A 22,552-nucleotide genomic window follows, 5' to 3' on the forward strand; every position below is an offset into this window, starting at 1 on the left:
TCATTATCTTGCCACCCTCAGTAAATAATTTCTTCCTTATATCTAATCTAAATCTTCCCTCTTTTAGTTTAAAACCATTACCCCTTGTCCTATCACTACAGGTCCTGGTAAAAAATCCTTCTCTCCATCTTTCTTATAAGTCCCCTTTGATTATTGAAAGGCTTCTATAAGGTCTTCCCAGACCCTTCTGTTCTCCAGGCTGAACAAGCTCAACTTCCTCAGCCTATCTCCTTAGGAGAGGTGCTCCAGGCCTCTGACAGGTCCAAGTCCCTTTTGCGTTGTTGCCCCCAGAGCTGGATGCAGAACTGCAGGTGGGGTCTCATGAGAGCGGAGTAGAGGTGGAGAATCACCTCCCTCAACCCACTGGCCAAGCTTCTGCGTATGCATCCCTCCCTTTTTCTAATTTAGCTCCTTTAGCTCCAAAGGCCCTTTGAATAGCATGGTTAACTTACAGCATCAGTCCTCAGTTTTGTGAAACACGGATTTCAGTGTGTTTGTTCAAGTCATACACAAATCTAGAGATGAACAACCAGATTTCCAACTTTTGTAGCTGAAGATGCAGTTCACATTGTGGGAGGTGGGACTCGCATGCTGTTTCCCAGTAGTGCAGAGGCAAAGCTGACTAGCTGTAATCACTGCATTTCCATAACATATTCTGTGCTCTTTCTGACTACAAGCTGAACATCAGTCAAACATCCTACCAGGTGGAACCTAAAAGCTGTAACTTTCTAGCATTTCCATGTGATGTTTATCTGGGGGGGATGACACAATAAAATGCCTTTCAGTCTTCCTCATTGTAAGGCATCTCCAGAACTACTCTGTAACTTATATAAGGAGTCTTGTAGTTTCCATGAGAAACAGAATCTGACATATTTTTCTGGATGAATGTTTATAGCTACAATGAAATCCTTCCCAATGTCTCCTCAAGCATTTCTATGTTTATATCAGGCTTGATAATTTTAATTTTTTTCTGAATTTTCCTCCTCTGTTATCTTTTTACAGTATTTGGCAGTGGACCCGAACACTCATTTTAAGGTTATTGAGAGTGCTGTATTTCCAGCTGCTTCTAATAAATGCTGCATTTTGCATTTTCCATAGGTTCAAATTTATTCTTCAAACTGCAAAATTTTTGTTCAGTTTTTACTAAGTAGAGTATATTTTGTGGCATAAGCAATTTTTGATCTTTATGATGTGGGAAACCCTGAAGATTGCTGTTTCCCCCAAATGAACCTTATGTTTTCAAGAACTGTTGGAAGATGTAGGAATAAAAAAAGGTCTGATAGCTATAGCTACTTTGGCAAAACAAATTAATTCCAAAGTTTCACTCACTAGCGTGTTGCAGAATCCAAAGAAACTGATTATCTTTGTACATCTTGTAGAGCACAACTCTCTCCTCTAAACATTTAAGACTACTTGAATTTTATCTGGGTTTGTTGCTTAATTATATTCTACTCACTTTCTGTTTTGGAGCTTATACTGATTTGATATATGAAGTCAAATATATTCATAGGTGAATGTTAGCTGATAGGTTGACTGCTCGTCAGTTCTTTGTGCTGTCGATTTGTAGCTTTCAAATTCAGGATAGGCAGAACAAGAAACACCAGCTATGCAAATTCTGAAAACTAAGAACCAGAACAAGACAGCCAATGTACTTCTAGAAAATACTGCTAGCTTTCCAGATATTTCAGATCTGAGAAAGTCATGCTTCTCTAAGCTCTTCCTTCTTCCCCTTGCTCTTCATGATGGTATCTGATGACATGCTGCATAGCAAGAACTTGATTCTTCTCCTTTTATGATTTTGGCTAGTAATTAATTCATACATTGAGAAGGGAGCCTAGTGGGCAGGATCCTTTAGTCAAGCAATTAGAGGCTCCAAGGAGGGCATTAGGGGCTAATGCTACACCTGAAGTGTACCCAAAAGACTGTTGTGGTATCAAGGGAGGTGGTGTGTTGTCAGTGGTTTTGTCACAAAGCTGTCAGTTTGGTTCTTGGTATTCCCTGTTCAACCTGCAACACCCTCCTACGTGAAGATGGTGGTGGGGACGGGCTGTATCTGAGTCAGAATATGCTGCTAGTTACTGCTTTTAAGCATATACACCAACCTGGCAGAGGGCTTGTTTTGCTCGTAGTGTATCTAGTTAGTCTATGGCCCCTTCTCCTCTCAGACCCTTTCACTGGCATATGTAAATAAAAAATGCTTTGGCGTTTCAGACAAGGGAGTTGAAGAGTCTTTAATATAGATGAAATTGAGAATTCAGGTTAAAATACTGGTTTTGTGCTGCTTTAAAAACAAAATGGCATGTTTTCCAGCCATGAACACTCAAACCACCAGATTTCCACAGTTTTTATGCTCCCAGTATGCTCTGTGCATGTATAACTATTTATTCAATCTGAAACACTGAATTCAACTCTCAAATGGCATTGTATCTTCTCCTACAGCTACTCTGAAGGGCACTCAGGATGAATTAAACAAGAAAGCACTTCAGACTTTAGAGAGGTGAGTAGGAATCTTGCAGATACTTGCATTGTGCATTCCTTTTGGATGAATTCAGGATAATTGCTGGTTTTCATTTTCTTCTGTGTAAGGCTTCCTTGCCTGAAAGTTTAGAAACGGGTCAGTAGATTTCAGCAACAGTCTGTCAAACCCATTTCTGTGATAGCTAAATGCAATATTTTGTTGAATATCCAAGGTAAGAGTACCTGTTCTGCCACTAAACAGAAATAACCTTAGCCCCGCATTAGCTACAGTGCGGTACACAGTGCTAGGACATGCAGCTTCCTCACATGGTGCCAGCAGGCACATTGGAAAGCTAGTTTTGCCTCCGTTCCTGTGTGAAGCTGGCTTAAACTCCTGTCTACCTCATGGTGGAAGTACCTTCACCACTGTAGGCTGCTATGGGGTGACCTGGCATCAGTGCTCTTACCAGGGAGCGGATCATTGCTGTCCTAATGAGTGTTTACATGAGTATTAAAAGGGGACTTCAGAACTAGTCGTACAAAGCAGTCGCTACTCCCCTGTTCTTCATCACTATTTTGTGGGGGTTTCTGATCCAATGGCTTTGGCCTGAAAGTATCTGTGAATTAAACTCTGCAACTACGGTTTCCTCAAGTAAAACTGCTTGGGTTAAAAACCTTTTTTGCCAGCTCTGTTGTGGGAGAGAGGTGAGGTGTGAGCTTCCTGATCCTGTTACGAGTAAGTTACACCACCTAAAACACACGAGGTGGTATTTGGCCAGTTAACATTGTAAATGTAGATGCCTACATACTTCAGGCAGCAACTCAGTGGGAGCTTATATCATATATGTTTTGGGCTGAGGTGTCTAATTCTGCGTTTGATGTGGTCATAAATACATTACAAAAGTGAAGAAAACTTGGGATCTCTGGCATCTCAAAGTACAGATGCAGCAGGTCAAACATGTTATTGAATCTTAGCTGTTTATCTGATGCTGAGCAAGGAGTAGTCCAGCATGTTTGTTTTGCAGTGGTTGCAAGAGCATGTAATAAGCTGAAACTACAGATGTAGTTCTGGATATGGATATGTACTCGATGGAGATCTGAAAGATAAATTTTGACAAGCCATTTATTCAGTCACTTTTTAGATGAGGAGTGTGCTTTAAGTCACACTAGTTTCTGGACTAAAACTTAATACTTCTGCTACTGCCCAGGTTACCAGTGTCATCTTAAATGCCTGAGTTCAGTTTCTTTCTTCTTTTATTTTTACTTGGTTTTCACCTGTTCTTAAAGTACACGCGTGATCTCTCAGGCTGTGGTTTGGCTGTAGCCATCTTTGTAAGTGGCCTTTTCAGCTGGAAGATTCAATCAAATATTTTTCCAATACCTTTTGAGGAAACCAAGCAGTAAAGTAATCACACTTTGTTTCCATACACCACTTTTTTTGTCCCATACACCCATGTGAACTTTACCCCTGTTACCTATTATTGGGGAGGCTGCTGGAGGTTTCATAGGAGCTGGTTGCAGAAGTGATGGTTCACCCTGCTCTAACAGCTTAGGGCAGAGCTGGGTTCTACCTTGTGGAGACTTGTTTGGTTTGGGGTTTTGGCTTGGTTGGTTGGTTTTCATGTTTTTGTGGTATGTTTGGGGTTTTTTTTGGTATTTTTTGTTTGGTTGGTTTGGGTTCTGTTTTTTTGTTTTGGGGTTTTTTTGTTTTGTTGTTGGGGTTTTTGCTGTTTCTGTTCTTCCCAAGTGGACGGAGAAATTAGTTACTTGCCTGTACTAATTGCATCTTGACATCTTTGGCATCATTTCAGAATCTAAGTGCTACCTTCACTTGCAGAGTCAAAGGACATATTCAGTCCATATTAAATTAATTCATTCTAGAGCCATTAGTTATAAAAGTCAACTGCCAACAGCTTCTTGCTCACAGACCAAGACGGCATTTGAGAGGTGGCTGCCATTAAAATGGTGTGTGGTTTGATTTCTGTTTGTTTACTTGTTTGTTTATTATTAGCAAAGGAATAGCTTTGTCAGCCTGTTGTCTCTCCCTCTTAAGGATGTTAATCGTGCTCGCTCTGGGCAGGGCAATGCAGGTGCAGGCTTCCCTGGTGTTCTGGAACAAAGCCCAGAAAGAGTCCAGGAATGTCAGTTGACTACACAGGACCTTCCTCTTCCCTGTCTCTCTCCCATGTGAAATGACTTCCCTCTGCTGCAGAGCTCAGAGTGAACTCTCTAGTTCAGCAAGGGGAATAATCCACTGGTCCCTGGGCTGGGCTACCAGTGTGGCACGAGCCAGTGCCTTGTGTTGCTCCTAGGTTAATGTCTCCAAAACATGTATTTTCATGTTGCCTTGCTTAAGGGCTTCCTCACAAACCAGAAAGCTCAGGCTGCAGTTTCATGCTTAGTATAGTTGGAGAGGGACAGTTCTGTTGTGGTTGTCCATCCCTGTTCCCTGCCTTGCACAAGCCTTTGTCAAGGGCCTCCACATCTGGTTCTGGAGATAGTGCAGCCTTTGCTAGCCAGGGCATCCCTGCAGTTTGCACTGTTGCCTGCTGTGGACTAGAAGGTAATATCTAACAGGTCCAAGCTTGGGAAGTAAGGGCCTTGGTTTTGGTCCAGTCTCAGCTCCTGCCATCATATCCTATTCCTCCTCCCAAATGAAGAGCCTACTGTCAACAAGTAGACTAGAATTTGCACGTTTTGTGTGCTTGAGCACCAGCTCACGTCGTGGGCTCCTGATCTTTAGTCCTCTGCATGCTTATAGTCACACTAATAGAAGAAACAAGTATTACTTTTTCAGTGTTAACCTAACCTTCTCCTATTGTCCGTGAAGGCAAATAAAGAAACAAGTTGGACATCTCCCTCACCTAAATTACTTAAAATAATGCTTTAATCTGTTTGTTACGAGGTAAGAGCTACTTTATCCATATCGGTTACCCAAGTTCCAAAACTTTAAGTGGCATTTAATGAAGGAGCATGTAAGTTGTATTACATCCTGGCAGTTGTGTTTCTCATATTTGTTCCTTTGAGCCTGGCTTAGTCAGGCCAGCATTGATCTGCTTTTTGTCTAGTTTTTGTGGCTCCCCTGTAACTGGACTCGTTTTCTGTATGAAAGAACTGGGGTTTGTTCTGTGCTTGTGTGTGACTCATGGCGAAGGAGTTCTGCAGACTACAATCTAACAGTCACTTTTCTTTTTATATTGCGTGGTCGTCCTTAAAGAGCACGTGAGTTGGCCCCGGAAGATCACCAAATCATCCTCTACCTGTCACTGCAGCTGGGTCTTGTCAGACAGGTATGTGCGACCACTGAGTCATGAGAGGGTGGGCAAAGGGGGCGGTCCAGTTGAACAAGACACAGACTTGCTAAACAGAGTCCCTTCCTTCCTTCATAACAAGCAATCAGACTATGTCCATGTAAGATATTTTTAATTATTGTTATTAATTTTTACTATTATTATTCTTGTTGATTTTTATTATTATTTTAAAAATAGTAATCCTATAGCACATGGAATGACCTTCCCTAGGGCACTCGTTCAGCTCTTGACTCCTGAGCAGCGCTGTTCCCACTTAGAGCAACTTTGTGCGGGGCGAGCGAGGTGTGTTTATTCCTGTTCCCTAGAAATCATGCTGTGTCCTGCTGCAGGCTGCTCCAGAGGCTCTCCCGTTACTGCCCGGTTCTGTATCACACAGATCGCATGCTCTCTGTGCTGGGGATTGGTTTATTCCATACTTGGGCACGTTTGATGTTAGGCTTTGCCGGGTGCTGGAGCTCTGCAGTGAGTGGGATTAGTTGGCATTTGAATGCTGCTGCAGGTGTTAACTCATAAAAATTAAGCTGATCAGAAAATACACTGCACTGCCTTTCAAGAAAAACATTTGGGCTAGGCTTTACTTTTCTATCCCTTCTTTTTATATAATTGGGATGCGTTCTATTTCTCTGTCCCTTCTGTTTAAAAGCCAAAGTCTTTATTGGAACAGCCCCTATTTTTTAAATGCTTCTCTAGCTAGATTTGAAATTTCATCATCACAGTTTCCTTCTTTGGCAGGCTTTCTGCTTGCTGCAGTTTCCTCTCCTTAATCCACAGTACAGAGTCAAACAGTTGGATACTTCTTACTTTCCTGAGCTAATTAGGGGGCTGTGTGTTCATTAGGTTAAACTCACTGTTCCAAGAGAGCACACTCTTGATAATGTCACTTTTGTAACCCTTTCATAATGAGAGCAGGGTGTTGTGAGGAAGCCTGCAATAGGAAAGGATTATTAAAATAGCTTATTTAATTTTCTCATCTGCCTACCAGCTGCTTTATGATGCAGTTTGCTCTCAGGGTCATTCATTAAAAAATATCCAGCTACCCTTCTTTCTCTCACAGCTTTTGTCTCTTAGGGAGGTTGTCTGATCTGTTGCCTCTTGTGCTTCTTGCCATGAGTAAAAGCATTACAGCTTTTCAGCTGCTATCCTTAAAAATAAAGTCAGGATTTTTGTGGTCATTGGTTCTTTGTTGTTTTTGCTCTTACCAGTCCACTACATTTTAACTCATTACCCTTTCTTTTTCTCCAATTGAAGCCTGTCTTTACAGTGTTGTTTCATATGTCTCATTTCATCATTTCCCTTCCCTCCTGTTCTTTCCATTCAGTCTCTTGTCCTCAAGTTCACTTTCTCTTTTTGTCTACCTCACCTATGTATTTTCATCCTTGATGTTCTGTCAGTTGCCTCTGCTACGATAGATCTAAGTGTGTTATGTAGTGTCAGCCTGACCCCTGCGATGCTGCTCCCGCTCTTCTCCATCTAGTGAGATATAAATCTTTAACGCATAATTGGAGAGAGAGGAGATACCTGAGACATCTTTATTTTTAGACTGCTGTAAAATATCCTGCTCTCCTTTTGCCAGTTTACTTAATGATAAACGTTTGGTAATGCATTTTTAATTTCCTTAATTATTTAAAGTATCTAATATATTCCTTCTGATTAATTGAAAGATAAATGATACCTTTTTTTGATAGATTGCATTAACTATTGAATGTCAGCTAGGGCTTGCATCAGGCGGTACTACAGTACCAACAAATGAAGATTATAATATAATACCTGAATGTTAATCTCAACAAACAAGCCTTTTTGTTTCCATGGTCAAGGTCAATAAATGAAGTAACCTTACCCAGCATTGAAAAATCTAGGTATCAGCTTGCTTAGATAACAGCATTTTCATGGAACAAAGCAAGAGAGGCAGCTGATCAGTAGAGTGCCAAGCATAGTTGGAGCAATTCATCTTCCTTGGAAGACTCTAGAATATTTCCAATAGCACTTGTGTCTGTCAGCACAGGGCAAAGGAAAGTGGAAATGGAAAAGCATAAGCTTCCCTCTGACGTGCAATGAGGACGTGACAAGAGAATAAATGGTTATAAAAGGTTTTCACAGAGTTGGCAACTGAAAACCACCAGCAACCAGAATGAAAGATGATGATGATGATGTGCTTCGTGCTTGTGTCTGTGTGTGTGGCTCTGTGTCTTAGTGACCACTGGAGCCACAGGCAGAACTGCAGTGACTCAGGGGGTCTAGGCCAGCCCCACAGCACGTCAGGGTGGATTTTAAGCAAAATGCAGGTAGAATGTCCTATGTGTAAGGAGGGTCTCACTCTGTTTTCCCCAAAGCTGTAGTGCCATGAGGCTGGGGTCAGTGTTTGCTGCAGTGGTTCTCTCCCACCTGCAGCGCCTGGCTGGCAGCCAGCCATGCCCAGCAACAAATGAGACTTGTACCTCCCAGCTCCCGGCGGCTGGTTCGGCTGCTTCCCCTGTTTCTGTGGTAACGCCATTTGGATCAGCAAAAACAAGGTAGAATGAACATTTCAAAGCTCACTGATTTTAATGCCTTGCCTTATTTTTTAGCAGGACAGTTTCTATGGAAATGACTAGAGAGTCAGCGCTCTTGTTAATTTTAAATGCTGCTCCTCTTCTAGCTTTGGGTGGTGGTGGTGTTTTTGACCTCGAATGCCATGTAAATCAGTATTGGATACATAAAAACAACATATGTGTGTTTAGTACCATTTTAATACTTGATTTGATTTGACCTTTCTTTGCATGAAAAAAGGAAGGGAAAGACAGCCAGGGGCCAGCAGCTGAGAATTAGAGGTCTCACTTACCAATTTCATCTGTGGGCTGCCAACAGACCTGAAGTTTCAAGTGGCAATATCCAAAAAACACTTACCGCCTTCCAGAGTGTCTGGATGTAAAAGTAAGATAAACATCGGTTAAGATACCAGAGAAAATATTTCAGCTGTTTTCTCCACAGCTTTTATTCTGGTTTCAAGAGGGCGAATCTGCTGTCTTGTCTTTCCCCCAGGAGGGGAGCTCTGGTTTAGCAGGTGTCAAGAGGTGCTGCTTTCAGCTAGGCGTGGGTAGTTCTGGTCTGTGTTTCTCTCAGACCAGCTAGTGCCTCCTCTGCTGAACAGCAACACATTGCTTTTCTGTCTAGTTCCTGGCCTAGATTTTTCTGATGATCAAAACCAATTTGAGGTAAGAATTAAGTAACAATTTAACTCACAGATATGCTCACCTCTGCTTTCCTGAAGTCCTGGTGGATTGTAGCAAGCCTGTTTTCAGTGGAAACTCTTCCCAGTCAATAAAACTTTCTCTTTTCTGTAATCTCCATGCTATAAAAAGAGATGGAGGGGATAGTTTTAATGTTTAATTAACTATACCTCAACTGATGTGAAATTACAAGGCCTGAAAACCCTACTTATGAGATCCTGTTTCATTTACCATCCTAAATATGCAAGTGCATTCTACTGTTGGGAAATATTTTTAACACTCACACTTTCCTTTTTATACCTACTGTTGTAACATCCCAGCATTGTTTTTAAGGAAGCATATAGCATTATTGATATAAATCCTGTTATATAAGAGACAGCCTAAGCAATCCATAGTGTGGCAATATTTTGGTAATGCTGCAAGATGCTATTTCTGGCTTACTGCAGTATCTTTGCTTCCTAATCAGTGTGATCTGAATATACCTGTGTGCCATGCAGAACGTGTGGTATATTTATTAACAGAAAGATGAATCAGAGAAGGGTAGTATCTTCTAATTGCAGGCCCCACTCGGACTTGCAGACCAGCTGAAATAAGATTACTTCTGAGCACAGCACTTGGGAATTTAAACTGGCAGTCTACCTCTGACACAGCCCTGAAGTTTCAGGCTGCCATCTGGGCTGCCAGCTTCCATCTTTCTCATATTACAGAGTTACTTAAATAAGGAGGCTATGGCATCTGTCAATAGATAGATGATCGCTGCTCTTCAAATGAAGTTTATGTTGACTTCTGCCAAACATCTTGCTCTTACTGTTCTAGAAATTTAGTTTGCATTTTGTTGCATCTGGTCTGTTGCAGTTTGTTGTTTTGTATAATGTCTCCCATAAAGAATAGAGTCTCATCATGTTATTAAAGGTTATTTTTTCTCTGTGTTTTATGCTGCTTCGTATTAAACAGCAGTACTGTGTAGGCTACTAATGGTGTTACAGCACTAAGGAATCTTTTTGGGCTCAAGTTAAACAATCAAGTATCAGGGACAAATGATTAAATTTCAAAACCAGCCATTGCCTGTGACTGTGATGGTAGTAGAGGGAAGCACTGAAATTAGATGTTACCATTGCAAGCCCTATTCTGCAGAACAGGGGGAAATTAATTTAAGTTACATCTATCCAATAGTATGTGACTGCCTGTTCAGCAGACACATATTTGCAGGGGTGATCACAACTGACTTTTGTGCTGCTTTATTTCATGTATCTTGCAACAGAATTGGGGAGCTTCTTTGATAGCTGACCTCTGTCAGGGGTATGAGCTTGCAGTTGTGTGATCGTCAGACAACTGCACATATAAAGCAGTCTCAGTGACTTAGTTTGTACGTGGATGTGCAAGTAAGGTCAAGTATCTTTACAAAGTCCCTCAGTAAAGATACTAGTTGTAAGTATTAATCTTTGTCTGATTCATACTAGAGAACTAGGATCACCTTCCAAAGTCTTTGAATAGAATCACAGAACAGTTGAATTTGGCTGAGACCTCTGGAGATCACCCAGTCCAATCCCTGCTCAAAGCAGAGTCAGCTGGAATGGGTTGCCCAAAGCTCCCTCCAGTTGTTTGGTTTATAGGTTTTCTTTTTCTTCTAATGAACTTACTTTTCCCCAGACTTGGAATTTCTTTATGACTATTTGTGAAGGTCTGAAAGGGAGGAATAGAAAAAATAGGAAGTGTTTTAGTCCTGAGGAGAGTCTTGATAGCAGCTTTGTCTTAGCAAATCGAATTAATATACCTCTGGTATACCTACTGAAGAATTCTGTGGATGGGGAGATCTGGGCCCACCACAGTCTCATGCCTGTTTTCCTTGTTCCATGGCCTGTTTCCTTGTTTCATTGTTAGCATTTTTACATTGAAAGAAAATGTGTCCTAGGAAGCTGCTGAGGGAACATTAGTGATTTAAGCCAATGTGTTTAGCTTTGCAGTGGGCTATAACACATGTGGTTCAAGTAGCTCTACTGACAAGCAGTAATTGACTAAAGCTGAGCACTCAGTCATATATCCCAACCTGAATGTAAGCCAGGACATTGAGCAGTTTTGACTCTTTGGGCGAAATGCCAGTTTGGGGTTATGTCTTTGGAGCAGTTGCACTGATCTCCAGGCTTGCGTGTTGTCACCTGTAATAGAGTAGTTAAGTAATTTGGCTTGTGTAAGTAAGAGAGAAATGTCACGTGCACATTAGGATTAAGTTGTCCCATGAACAGAATATGTACCATGCTCCCTGAAGGACACCTGGCATCTAGAAAATCAGCAAGCTCTGTTGTAGCGGCGGGCAGTGCCATTGCGCTTTCCTTAGTTATGTACTACCTGTTTTTCTGAGTGATCTGTGGAGGTGGTGGGAAGTTGATACTGATGGTATGCCAATGTCTGCAGAGCTTTGCCAGGTGGGAAGTTCTCATAGTAGGAAAGAAGGAAATACATTCTCCATCCCTTAAGGGAAGGGGAAGTATATATGAGGAAAAGAAATGTATTCATTTTCTGTCTTGCTTTCTGCAGACTTCCAGGGCCAAACACAGATCTGGAATAACCTAAGTAACAGTAATTTCAGATACTAGAGAATCTTATAAAAAATCCTCCATATAAAACTTATTGGTAGCCAAAGGAAAGAAAATCTACTAAAGAAGTTCACTTCTGAACAGATAGCCTAAAACAGGGTATTAGATCACAAAAATCATGTGGCATACTTGCATTCATTATGGATATTAAGTTTTCTGCCAAGTGAGACTTTATTCTAATGACATGCTGCTGCTTTGAGTCTCAGGACTGCTTTTTACGTAGCTGCTTGCTATTTCTTTTTCTGACAGCATTTGACTCTTCTATTTATTTGACTCTTTTATATTGACTCTTTTACCCTTGAACATTCCAATTTTTGTGTTCTTGATCCAAGTCGTGAAAGGCCTTGTACAGCCATCACAAGAGACAAAATGCAGCAGAGCTGTATAATGCTCTCCCTCAAATGAAGAGCAGCCACTCATCCTAGAAATGGAGTTGGGAATTGGGCTGCTGTAGTGGAGATGTTCACAGCACAGAAGCACCATGTCAAAGTAAGAGGGGGTTGATTGGATCAGGTCTGCTGCTCGTGTTTATAAGCAGTGATATAGTAACGCTGCAAACTCCTTTCTCTAGAATGTGTGGTTTTTCTTCAAGCAGCACAGTCTGTTAATTTTGGCAGACTGTTCAGATAGTAGAACTCATAGGTGCCTAAGCAGGATTTCTTTAGAATTTCTAATGACTGTATTTTTTCTTACCTTTGAGATATAACATATGATTGAAGGAGAAATGTGTTTGCTTTTTGTTTCTACCCCATCTCTTCCCAGATTTCTGATGCTATAGAACATCTTCGAGAAGCACTACAACTGTGCAAAGATGACATGAATTCACTTCATCTACTGGCCCTCCTCTTTTCAGCTCAGAAGCACTATCAGCATGCACTGGATGTTATCAACATGGCTGTTGTTGAGTACCCAGAAAGCTTTAGGTAAGAGTTACAGCATGATGTGGTATATCCAGTCAGGAATGATCTGCTCACTAGATCTGTTAAATCAGGTGTGCTACTGGTGTGCCACTCCCCTGGGTGTACTGTGAAGCTAAAACATGGGAAGCTCAGGGTATTCTTTTGATTTTCTGTCTTCAAAGTCTTTCTGGTTTCAAAATTAATCTTTGTGCTTGTTTGCTTTTCCAGTAGTTGTCTTTCTGTATTGTGCTGATGGTGTTTTCTCCCATGTATCTCCTTTACTTTTTCATATGTCACTTTACATGTGGAAAAATGAGTGTGAGACATCTATGATGATGTCTGTCTGTATCACAAATCATTCTGTATTTGGTAAGCTCTCTGGTTAAAGACAAATTCTTCATTTTAGTGACCATTCTTCTGGTGCTCATGTATGACACAATTTGCTGCAACATCACAGTTAGGGAAAAATATCAGTTGAAAATCACAAGTTGTAATAATGTGTAGATGAAAGGATGGTTTGGCAGCCTAAGAGCAGGTTTGAACCAGCACAGACTTCTTGGAGCCAGAGGTTTCCACTGTTCTATGTTTGACTCAGTCCTTCATCTACCCAAGGGAGATAAATTGAATTCCTTGCAATTTACTGTCATGACCTTTCAAAACATGAATTTGTCTGTTCTGTGCAAAATAAGCTACTGCAATACTATCCTGTTGCAATGCTCAAGACCAACTTCCATTCAGAATTGCCTGTATTTAACTGATATTTTAGACCCACGCAGCATTGTCTTTAGCAACCTGCTTTCTCTGGAGAGAGGGAGCACCTCCACAGTTGTTGTCCAGTAGCTGACTGGGACATTGTCTAAACCAAAGCACAGGAAGGTCCCAAGTGGGAGTAAGCCTATCTAAATGTGAGCTTGAATGCTTTAGGATCTTTTAGAACTATGGTGCTATATCAGCATTTAATGCTTTTGATTGTAACCTGCATGTTGCCATTTAAAATAGCTTTGCTGCCTGTGTTTTTGAGGTTAGTTACTTTGCGTATGTGAGGAGCTAAGACTGTCCATGAACGTTTTTGAGAATGAAATGAAAATTAGTAATGAAGAAACTTTTAAAATTATGCCAATGTCCCTTCAGAGTGTGAACATGGGTATGATTGAAATGGGAAATACTCCAGTGGCTGCTAAATTGTGTTTTATGGTTTGAAAGTAATAAGCATAGTAAAAAACCTCATGTCTTACAGTCAAAGGTCAGATGTACATTGAGGACCTCAAACACTCAAAGATAGGTAAGACAGAGGAAGAAGAAAATGGTTGTTTATGTGAGGAGCAGAGTATTTGCCATGTCAGATCAACCAACTGTCATAGAATCATAGAATAGTTAGGGTTGGAAAGGACCTTAAGATCATCTAGTTCCAACCCCCCTGCCATGAGCAGGGACACCACACACTAAACTATGTCGCCCAAGGCTCTGTCCAGCCTGGCTTTGAACAACTCCAGGGTTGGAGCATTCACAACTTCCTTGGGCAACCTATTCCAGTGCCTCACCACCCTCACTGTGAAGAACTTCATCCTTATATCTAACCTAAAGTTCCCCTGTTTAAGTTTAAACCCATTACCCCTTGTCCTACCATAGAGTCCCTAATGAAGAGTCCCTCCCCAGCATCCTTGTAGGCCCCCTTCAGATACTGGAAGGCTGCTATAAGGTCTCCACGCAGCCTTCTCTTTTCCAGGCTGAACAGCTGCAAAAAGCCCTGGATCTTTCCTCTAGCACTGATGGATAATTTATGTTTTGGGGGAAGACAAAACACAGTGTGTGCAAAGCAGCTTGGAGGGCTGCTGGGTGGATTCCCTTGTGCTCTCTGGTAATCTGATTTCCCCAAAGCGGGAAACAATATTATCTCTTATGCTTCTATCAGTACCATTCTTCATGTGCAGAAGGACCTTGCAAGGAAGGAGTAGAAGAATGGGTTGTTTCTGATAGAAATTATTAATATTGGTAGTGAAAGCCACAGGTTCACGCTTATTCCTAGATACAGACTTTCTAGAGTGTGTGCTCTTGGAAGAACCCTGAGAGGGTTCCCTGCGTGCACTGTGGTACATAACACAGTTGGCAGTGACACTCATTCACAGGTACACACAGATGCAAGAGTAGGGGGGGCTGGCTTCTTGCCTGCCACTGTGACCAGCCTGTCTCAGTTTGTGTCTTTCTCTAAACCAGCCAGCAAATAACTGATGAGTGATGGAATGGAGACAGAGTGTGACAGATAAAAAAAAGAAATTAAAATTTTAACAAGTGTTTCTGAAGAAAGAGAAGAACATGAATCTGGAGTGGGAGCAAGAAGAGTAACAGACTACGTCTGTAGTTTGCATCTAATCTGCAACTGCTTCAGACTCTCTAGAGGTCTAAAGTACAGTTTATGCTAGGAGGGCTTTAGTGCTTTGTAAAACCTCTTTGAAGGGAGAAAAACCTGATGCTATTGTGTATCATCTCCAGTTGTTATTGCCTTATAGAAGAATTGTAGTAATTTTTACTACTGTCTGGAATGACTGCAGGATATTTCATGTAAATAGTATAGGCAAGTTCAACTGCCTGAGTTTAAAGCTGTATTTAGAAGAGATTGATTATTTTTCCTAATTCACATTGTTATGAGCCAGGCAACTGTGTAATGGGGCTTCCTTCCTAATGGCAGCTCTTTTTGGAAGCAAAGTTTGATGGCATGTATGAAGAAAAGAAGGTGAAAGCTGCATTAAGGGACTTTATGGCTCTGTAGATGACAAAAAAAAAATTAAGCATTAACTGGATATATATCCTAAACAAAAGAAAGAATAATACATAAAAAAATTAAGGCCTTAGCTGGCCCAAACTATGGACATCTCATACTGTTTAGTTGGTCTTTGTTTGTAATTAAGGTGAGTTTGTTCCTGCTTTTTTATTTTCATATTAAATTTTTTCATTGTATATTTTAACGAAGTAATCATGCACAATGTCACGAAGTTGGTTAGTGGCTGAAGCAACTGAAAAAAATACACTGCATTACTCAGCTAACACATAGCATCCTTTGGCATGAGCCCCATAATACTGACCTAAATGTGTCCAGAAGTGCTGCTTGTTGGAGTGTTGTTTAAACTTTAACATCTACTTCACATTTCAGTGGTTGGTTTGATGTGCAGGGAGGAGGGATACAAAAGCTAGACACTGAGTACTGTGAGAGATGACCTGGAATGTTTTGGATCAAGCTGTTGGAGAAGAATGTTGAAGAACAGCTGGGTATCCAAAAGCACAAATTGTTTAAAAAAAAAAAAAAGAAAAGAACTTAGGAAGATCACTTCTGATTGAAAGGCATCATATAGGCACTGGAATGGGTTGCCCAAGGATGTTGTGAATGCTCCATCCCTGGCGGTGTTCAAGGCCAGGTTGGACAGAGCATTGGGTGACATGGTTTAGTGTGTGGTGTCCCTGCTTATGGCAGGGGGGTTAGAACTAGATGGTCTTAAGGGTCTTTCCAAGCCTAACTATTCTATGATTCTATGAAATACATTGCATTAATCAGTGAATGGCTGAATTTGAGCACTGGGATGTGCTGTTAAGCAATGACAGAGAAAGACTGGATAGAGGAAGACTGAGAGCTAGCTATGTTAGACGTATTTCAAGATGGGGTGAATCAGAAGAAATACACTGCCTTGCCATGACTATAAAAGCTGGAATTAATAGCAACCTTTTCATGGGAGGTATCATCTGTATTTCTCAGGTTTTTAACCTGAAAAAGCACTGACTCCTATGGAGGCACGCTGCCCACAATAAAACTTCATGTTTTTACATCCTGTCAATGTTGGTATGCTTTTAAAAGAAGTTAATGAATGCAATACCAACAGTTGGTTTTGGTATATATTTCAAAGCACTATCTCCAGCACATTTGGGAGAGAAGACTCCTAATAGCATCAGCTAATATTTCCTCCTTCCTGTTTTGCTTGTGTAAGATTGACTTTGTCCTCCTGACTCGCCCACTCTACCAGGGACTGTTTTGCTCTCTGGCCATCTTTTAGCTCTAATTGGTTAGCTCCCTGAATCGAAAGATTAAGGTCTGTGCCTAGCCTAAGGTTGGAAATAGGATATCAATATTATGGATACTCCATTGCTTTATAATTGCTCCCAGACTGCTTATCAAAACCTGCTTCGTTGTTTGCTAGTTTGTTTTTTGTCTCCTGGACAGCTCTCCTTTAAGTTACAGTAATTCATTCTTCTGACATAATGTACAACAGCTTCTAGTTGCTGCTCAATGTGAAGGTGAATGTTTTGTTAAATGATCATGTCTGTGTATCTGTAGCAGTTCTGCATGTGGTACAAGACTTGTCACTCTTAAGTGAATAGCTCCTTCCTTCTCTTCCTGAAGTATGTCACTGTTCTGTTGCTTTGTGTCTCAAAACCAGTTTTAAAGAGAAATAACAGGAAACTTTTAGGAAGTGCTGCTATTCTACAAATAAAGACTCAAAAAGAAGCAGGTGGGCTGGTGTTTTGGAGCAGTGTAACTGTCAAATGCAGATGCTTTTGTTCTACCCAGATACTTGCTATCACAAAAGTAATTACTGTAAATGTAGTGCAAAAAAAGCTCAGAAGGCAAAGAAATATTGAATGTATGTCTTGGGACCCTCAATGAAATAAAGGAAGTAAATTTTGCATGGGGAATTGTGTGTTATTTTAGCAGAAAGGTTTGTGTTGTTTTTCCTACAGCCAGACCTCAAAATACAAAGTCCTCTTCTAGAAGTGGTTTACTGATAGGAAATGTCCTTGACTTCATCGTTACTATGTTAGTTTCATTAAGGATGTGTGAAGTTATCATCTGGCAAGATTTATTTGTCATAGACTGGTGCAGACTTACTGTGGGGAGAGCCATTCTGTGGTATATAAGCAGTGCCATTTACCAGGTGCTTCCATTCGCTACAAAAAATCCCCAGTGCAAAATCGGGATCTCAAAATGCATGATTAAACTGGCATCTCCAGTTTGAATTTATTTTTTTCCATTACTTGTCAAGCTATTTCTTGTATGCTGAAAATAAACATCTCTTGTCTTCTTTGAGCAATATCTTTATGGGAATTAGTGGAGAACTGTAATATCATTGACAGCCATAAAGTAGAACTGTCTTCTTGCCTATAATCTTCATGAGTAAGAAGGAGCCAGTTGTCTCTCAGTGGATGGTTTGCAAACCTTTGTCTTATGCCTACTCTGTGCTACAATTCTTTTGTCAGGATAGTTGTACTTCCCACCTCACCCCCAGGTAGTATGATTTTGTATGCTGGAGAATGGTTCTATCACTAAAGTGGTGGTGACCTCACTTGTCTTTAGAAGTATGGCTTTAGAGAATCAGCTCAGCCTGTCTATATGATTGCAGTTTATCATTAGGCAAGAAGCAAGGAAGTCTGGTAATCCTGTCAGTGGACATGGTGATAAAAACTTGTTAAAATTCTCAGGATATTGTTTTGCTTGAATTCCTCAAGGGTGCAAGATCTGAGGATCTAAAGCAAGAATAATCTAATATTCTGACTGTAGCATTTCATTAGACTAGACAACTTCTATAAATAGGATATTCAAAACTCTTAAGGGTGGACCTCTTTTAAGTTGACTTCTTGTAAGGGTGTGTCTGCACACTGGCTGGTGAGAGTGACCCACAGACATGTTTATCTCTCTACTTATGCCCAAGACAATAATAAAAATAACCAAAAATGGAAGTATGTACTTAGGTGATACAACAGTACTGTGCTACGAGAGTCCAAAACATGTATTCTGTTTTCAGAATACATGTTTCACTTAAACGAAAGAGATACGTAGGTTTAGAAAGGTTGAGATTGGTCTATTTGCTATAGCAACCATGAATGTTTGCTTTTGTTGGCATGTTGTGATCCCTTGTTGTTTTTATAAAATTAACCTCAAAAAACCTTGGTGGTACATTGCAATAATCAGGACTATACTCTTGGAACAGGTAATGGTACTGATATACTAAGGGAGAGCTTTAAGCTAGTCTTCTCACTTTTCTTAATCATGACACAGATACTTAAAGCTAAAAATTTTTTAGAAACAGAAATCTAAGAGGGTTTTTTCAGGTTTGAATTTATTTCCACATTTTTATTTTTTTCCACACTTTTAGGGTTTTTTTTGGGGGGGGGAGGTTGCCTTTTTTTTTTTTTTTTTTTTTTTTGCCCTGTATGATGAGGAAACAGAATGAATTCTTGAGTTACAGTATCCAAGATTGGATTCCTATTTTGGCAGGTTGAAACAGATATAAGCACCCCTTTCTAAGGGTCACAGTCTTATCTAAGACAAAAATTGAGCAGATGAGCATGATAAGCCTTCTATCCACCATCTTAATGCAGTGGGAAGAAATACCTCCTTAGCTGGCTCATGTTTGTTTGTGCTAGGAAGAGATTTGTGTTAGTGTACGTATCAATCTTAAAATTATATGGATGGATTCAGTGGTACCTAGGGAAAATTCCATTCCCTCATAGCACAGGGTTCAGGATCTGGATAAAAGGAGTAAACCAGAGCTTAGACAGGAAACCTATTGCGGACTTACTTTCTTAGTATGATATGAAAAGAAGGAACAGCTCTGCAGTTTTGCAACTTTAGTGGCAATGGTTTGAGTCTTTTCTCCAGATGAAAAATCAATTTTACTTCATAATATCTTTTTTTTTCCTGCCACCTGAGTAAATGGCTACTGCCTCCATTCATTTAAGACCTTTATAGTGAGCAGCAGTGCTTCTAGATGCTAGTTTTGGCATTGAGAGGTAACACAAGTACTGCAAATGCATAGGCTTCACTTCAGAAATTTAAGAATAAATTCCAAAATGCAGGAATTGGCTGATGAATACGGCTGATTTGAGATGAGATAGTTGCTAATCAAATTTATTTGTGTAAAAGCAAGAAGTTCCATAAGGAAACATCAGTAAATTTGTGTTTGGGACTTAAAGCTCAGATTTTGCATGTTCTGGTGTAGATCCCTGCCGCGCATTTGTTGGGGCTGCTGGCTTGGTTTTGACATGACATTTAAGGCTTAATGACTACTGATAAGCCAGAGGAAAATGAAACCTGCAAATCTCTTTGTTGCAGTAATAACTGGCTAAGTTATTTGTTGATCTTTAAAATTCGTGTTTCTTCGATGAGTCAGGCCTTCATGGAATAAACTGAGCCTTCAGCACTGCTGCTTTTTGAAACAGCAAAATGTCAATTTTATATTCTTCTGCTTGCATTTATCTTATGCAACTAGCTTCTTGCCAGTGCTTTCTCACCTGGACAGAGAGATGGATGCTTTTTGGTTCCTGCTGGCTCACTTCAGTGCGCTGTAGATACCTGCCATATCAGTGAGTTCGTCCCCCAGCTCATACGTTTCTCTCTGCTAGGTGCCGTTTTCTTTCAAACAGCTGCAGGGTGTTCTGCTTTGTATTCAAAGGAAGTGTTTAGGAGCCCTGACTGTCTACATTGAATGCTGGAATATATTGAAAAATAGCATGTCTGTATTGTTGGGGCAGCAGAGTCAAGTTGCCAGTAGGAACTCTGTGGGCTAGAGTTCAGCTATAGTCCATGCATGTAGGGGTTATCCAATATGAGGGATTTGGTGGTTGGGATCTGTGTTTGCGCCAGGCAGCTTTAAAGGTAGACCTGGGTCATTGAGATCAGAAGGAGGACCTGGGGCATGCTTCCTGCCTGGAAATCAAAGAGAAAACCAAGTGGGGAAAGGTGGTGTCGGTGTGGGAAGCCCAGCTCTAACCTTTCCCTTCCTGCTATGGGGCTACACATGTATACAGAGGGACTGCACAGGGTGCCACCTTTTATTAGTAGCTTCAGACATTGGTTTTGCTGGAAAACATGGTTAGAACCTTCTTGACCTGAAATACTTCAGGGCTTTTTCATTATATGGGTAAAGCAAAATACCTTGTTTGGCTGCTTTTCATGTTTGTGCATCTAGTGAAGTTGAAGGCTGTGGGAAGTCTGCTGTCAAACATACAGATCTGATAATCTGAAATTGTTTCCTGAGGCACTCAAAGGCGCCAGAGGAATAGAGGAAGATGGTTTTGATTGGGTCATTTTTTATTTTTTTTTCTTAGGCGTTCCTGAATTTCCTGAGACCTTTAAAACCCCTCAAATGTAAGGATGATCAAGAGTCATTTCTTGATTGGCAATTCATTTTTCAGAATGCAGAATGTCAGCTTTATCAGCATTTACTGAGAATTCCTGATGATAGTCATTTCTGGAAAATGCAGGTCCTGAAATACAGAGAGGCATGAATGTTACACTTAGCAAATTGTTTTTCAGTGCAGTAAATGACTTTCCAAGAAATCGCAGTGCGGTCAAGCCATGTCGTGTCTCAGATGACTATAATGCTCTGATCACTCTATGAAAGGATTGGCTCTTTTTCATCTCCAGCTGGAAATTTCAGACTCGAGTGACTTCTGCTCTAAGGTCCTAGGAGTATTTGTTTGTCTAATGAGAAGAACACAATAAGAGGAGGGAGGAGGGATGTATTCAGACTTTCTGAAGAACTCGCCAGGGAACAGAAACTGAATATAGTAATTTTTCAGGCACGAATGTGGTTTTTAACTTCCGAAAACAAGGAAGGCCCTTGCTCTACACTTTCTCAAAACACTGGTAATAATTGCATCTTAAATGGTAAGCGTACTTCTCATTGAAGAAGTATACTATTGACGTGAACGTTTGCAGAACCAAGCATGTAAGCAGGCACAGTCATAGTATTTGATATTAGTCTGTATTCATGGTACTAAATATTTTAGTCTTTGTTAGGAAAGGAAAAAGAATGATGAATGGAGATGTTATAATGGAAAGAGAGACTGTGATGTAGAAGTTCTGCATTACCAACATGTCTTTTAAAATGTCCAGACGCATTTCACAATATGCTAACATTTTTACAACACAAAGCAAAATAATATGAATCATTTTGCTCTTTCCTTTATTCATTTTTACCTTGGCTTGAAGCTTTCTGGTATGCATGTAGCTCAGCAGTAACTTTGTCACAAGACTATTTCAGGAGGAACAGTGAACCCAAGTTGCTAAATGGTCTAATCAAGTGTCACAGTCATTAACAGAATTTGTCCTATATACACCAACAGAAAATTCAACTCAGAACTATATAAGTAGATGTAGAATTGTGTTTCTGAGTGCCGTGACTGGAAATGTGAACCGCTGGAGATCTAGCAGGTTAGGAAATGGGTGCAATGACCTCTATTCCATATGCCTCTATCAGCTGGAGAAGTGGCAGGAGGCTGATAAGCAGGACCTCAAATGAAGATCATGTAAGCAGTTGTGCTGAAATTCAGAGTGAAAAGACTCCAGGATATCTTTTTTTTTTTTTTCCTTTTTTTCTCCTGGAATCTGGCCATTTGTATCTGCCATCTGAGCATGTGAAATGGCTTGAGATTATTCTGTAGCTTTTCTTTATTTTCTCAGGACAAGGTCAATGTCTTTCCATTGTTGGTAGAGTATGTAGCGCAGTGGTGCTCTGAACCCAGCTGAGACTTTTGTGTGCCACTGCAGTCAGTGTAATGGACAGGAGAGATGGCTAGTGGGCAAAGGGAGCTGCAAGGAGCTGCACTAATGAGTGAAAGAGGAAGCTGTGCCTCCCACCCCGCAAATCAGTAACCAATCATTTTGTCTGATTTTTTAAAAACTAGGTATTTGCTGTGTTGGGGAGAAAAGGAAAAAATCTTTCGCTTGGCTTAATAAGTCGCAGTAATACTTAAGTGTGCAGTATAACAAAGTAGGAATGATAACACAACATGAAACAAAGGGATACAGTACAGGCATGAGGATCATCTTTGGAGTCTTTTCCAGCCCTTCCCGGACTATTGCAGTGGAAGTGCTTGGAGAGGCTGCACTGCAAAAATGGCACTTGAGGTGAGGAATGTGTGGCACCTGCCCAGCTCCGGGTGCCCGTGCCAGCATCCTTGGCCCCACCAGGAGCGGGGTTATCCTAACACATAAGGGTGCAGAACAATAGATGCTAGCTGCTGGACCACCCTCACCGGGAGTACCAGTTGCAGAGGGTATGTCCATCCTGCTGGGGCTGCTTCTTATGGGGATGTGG

The 22,552-nt window shown here is 40.7% G+C and overlaps 1 protein-coding gene across 1 annotated transcript in view; it reads left to right on the plus strand.

Annotated features, from left to right (window-relative positions):
* Nucleotides 1-2,408: 2,408 nt before the first annotated feature.
* TTC7A (tetratricopeptide repeat domain 7A) overlaps nucleotides 2,409-22,552 on the plus strand; it is a gene marked incomplete at its 5' end in the record, with an annotated part of 97,369 nt that continues 77,225 nt past the window's right edge. Inside the window, 3 exons of the mRNA XM_010016856.1 lie at nucleotides 2,409-2,497; nucleotides 5,675-5,747; nucleotides 12,331-12,491. Of these exons, the coding sequence (XP_010015158.1) occupies nucleotides 2,409-2,497; nucleotides 5,675-5,747; nucleotides 12,331-12,491 (323 nt within the window). The remainder of the gene's footprint in view (nucleotides 2,498-5,674; nucleotides 5,748-12,330; nucleotides 12,492-22,552) is intronic.

Source organism: Nestor notabilis, unplaced genomic scaffold (assembly GCF_000696875.1).
Source record: "Nestor notabilis isolate BGI_N333 unplaced genomic scaffold, ASM69687v1 scaffold12846, whole genome shotgun sequence".
In the NCBI taxonomy this organism is placed as follows: domain Eukaryota; kingdom Metazoa; phylum Chordata; class Aves; order Psittaciformes; family Psittacidae; genus Nestor; species Nestor notabilis.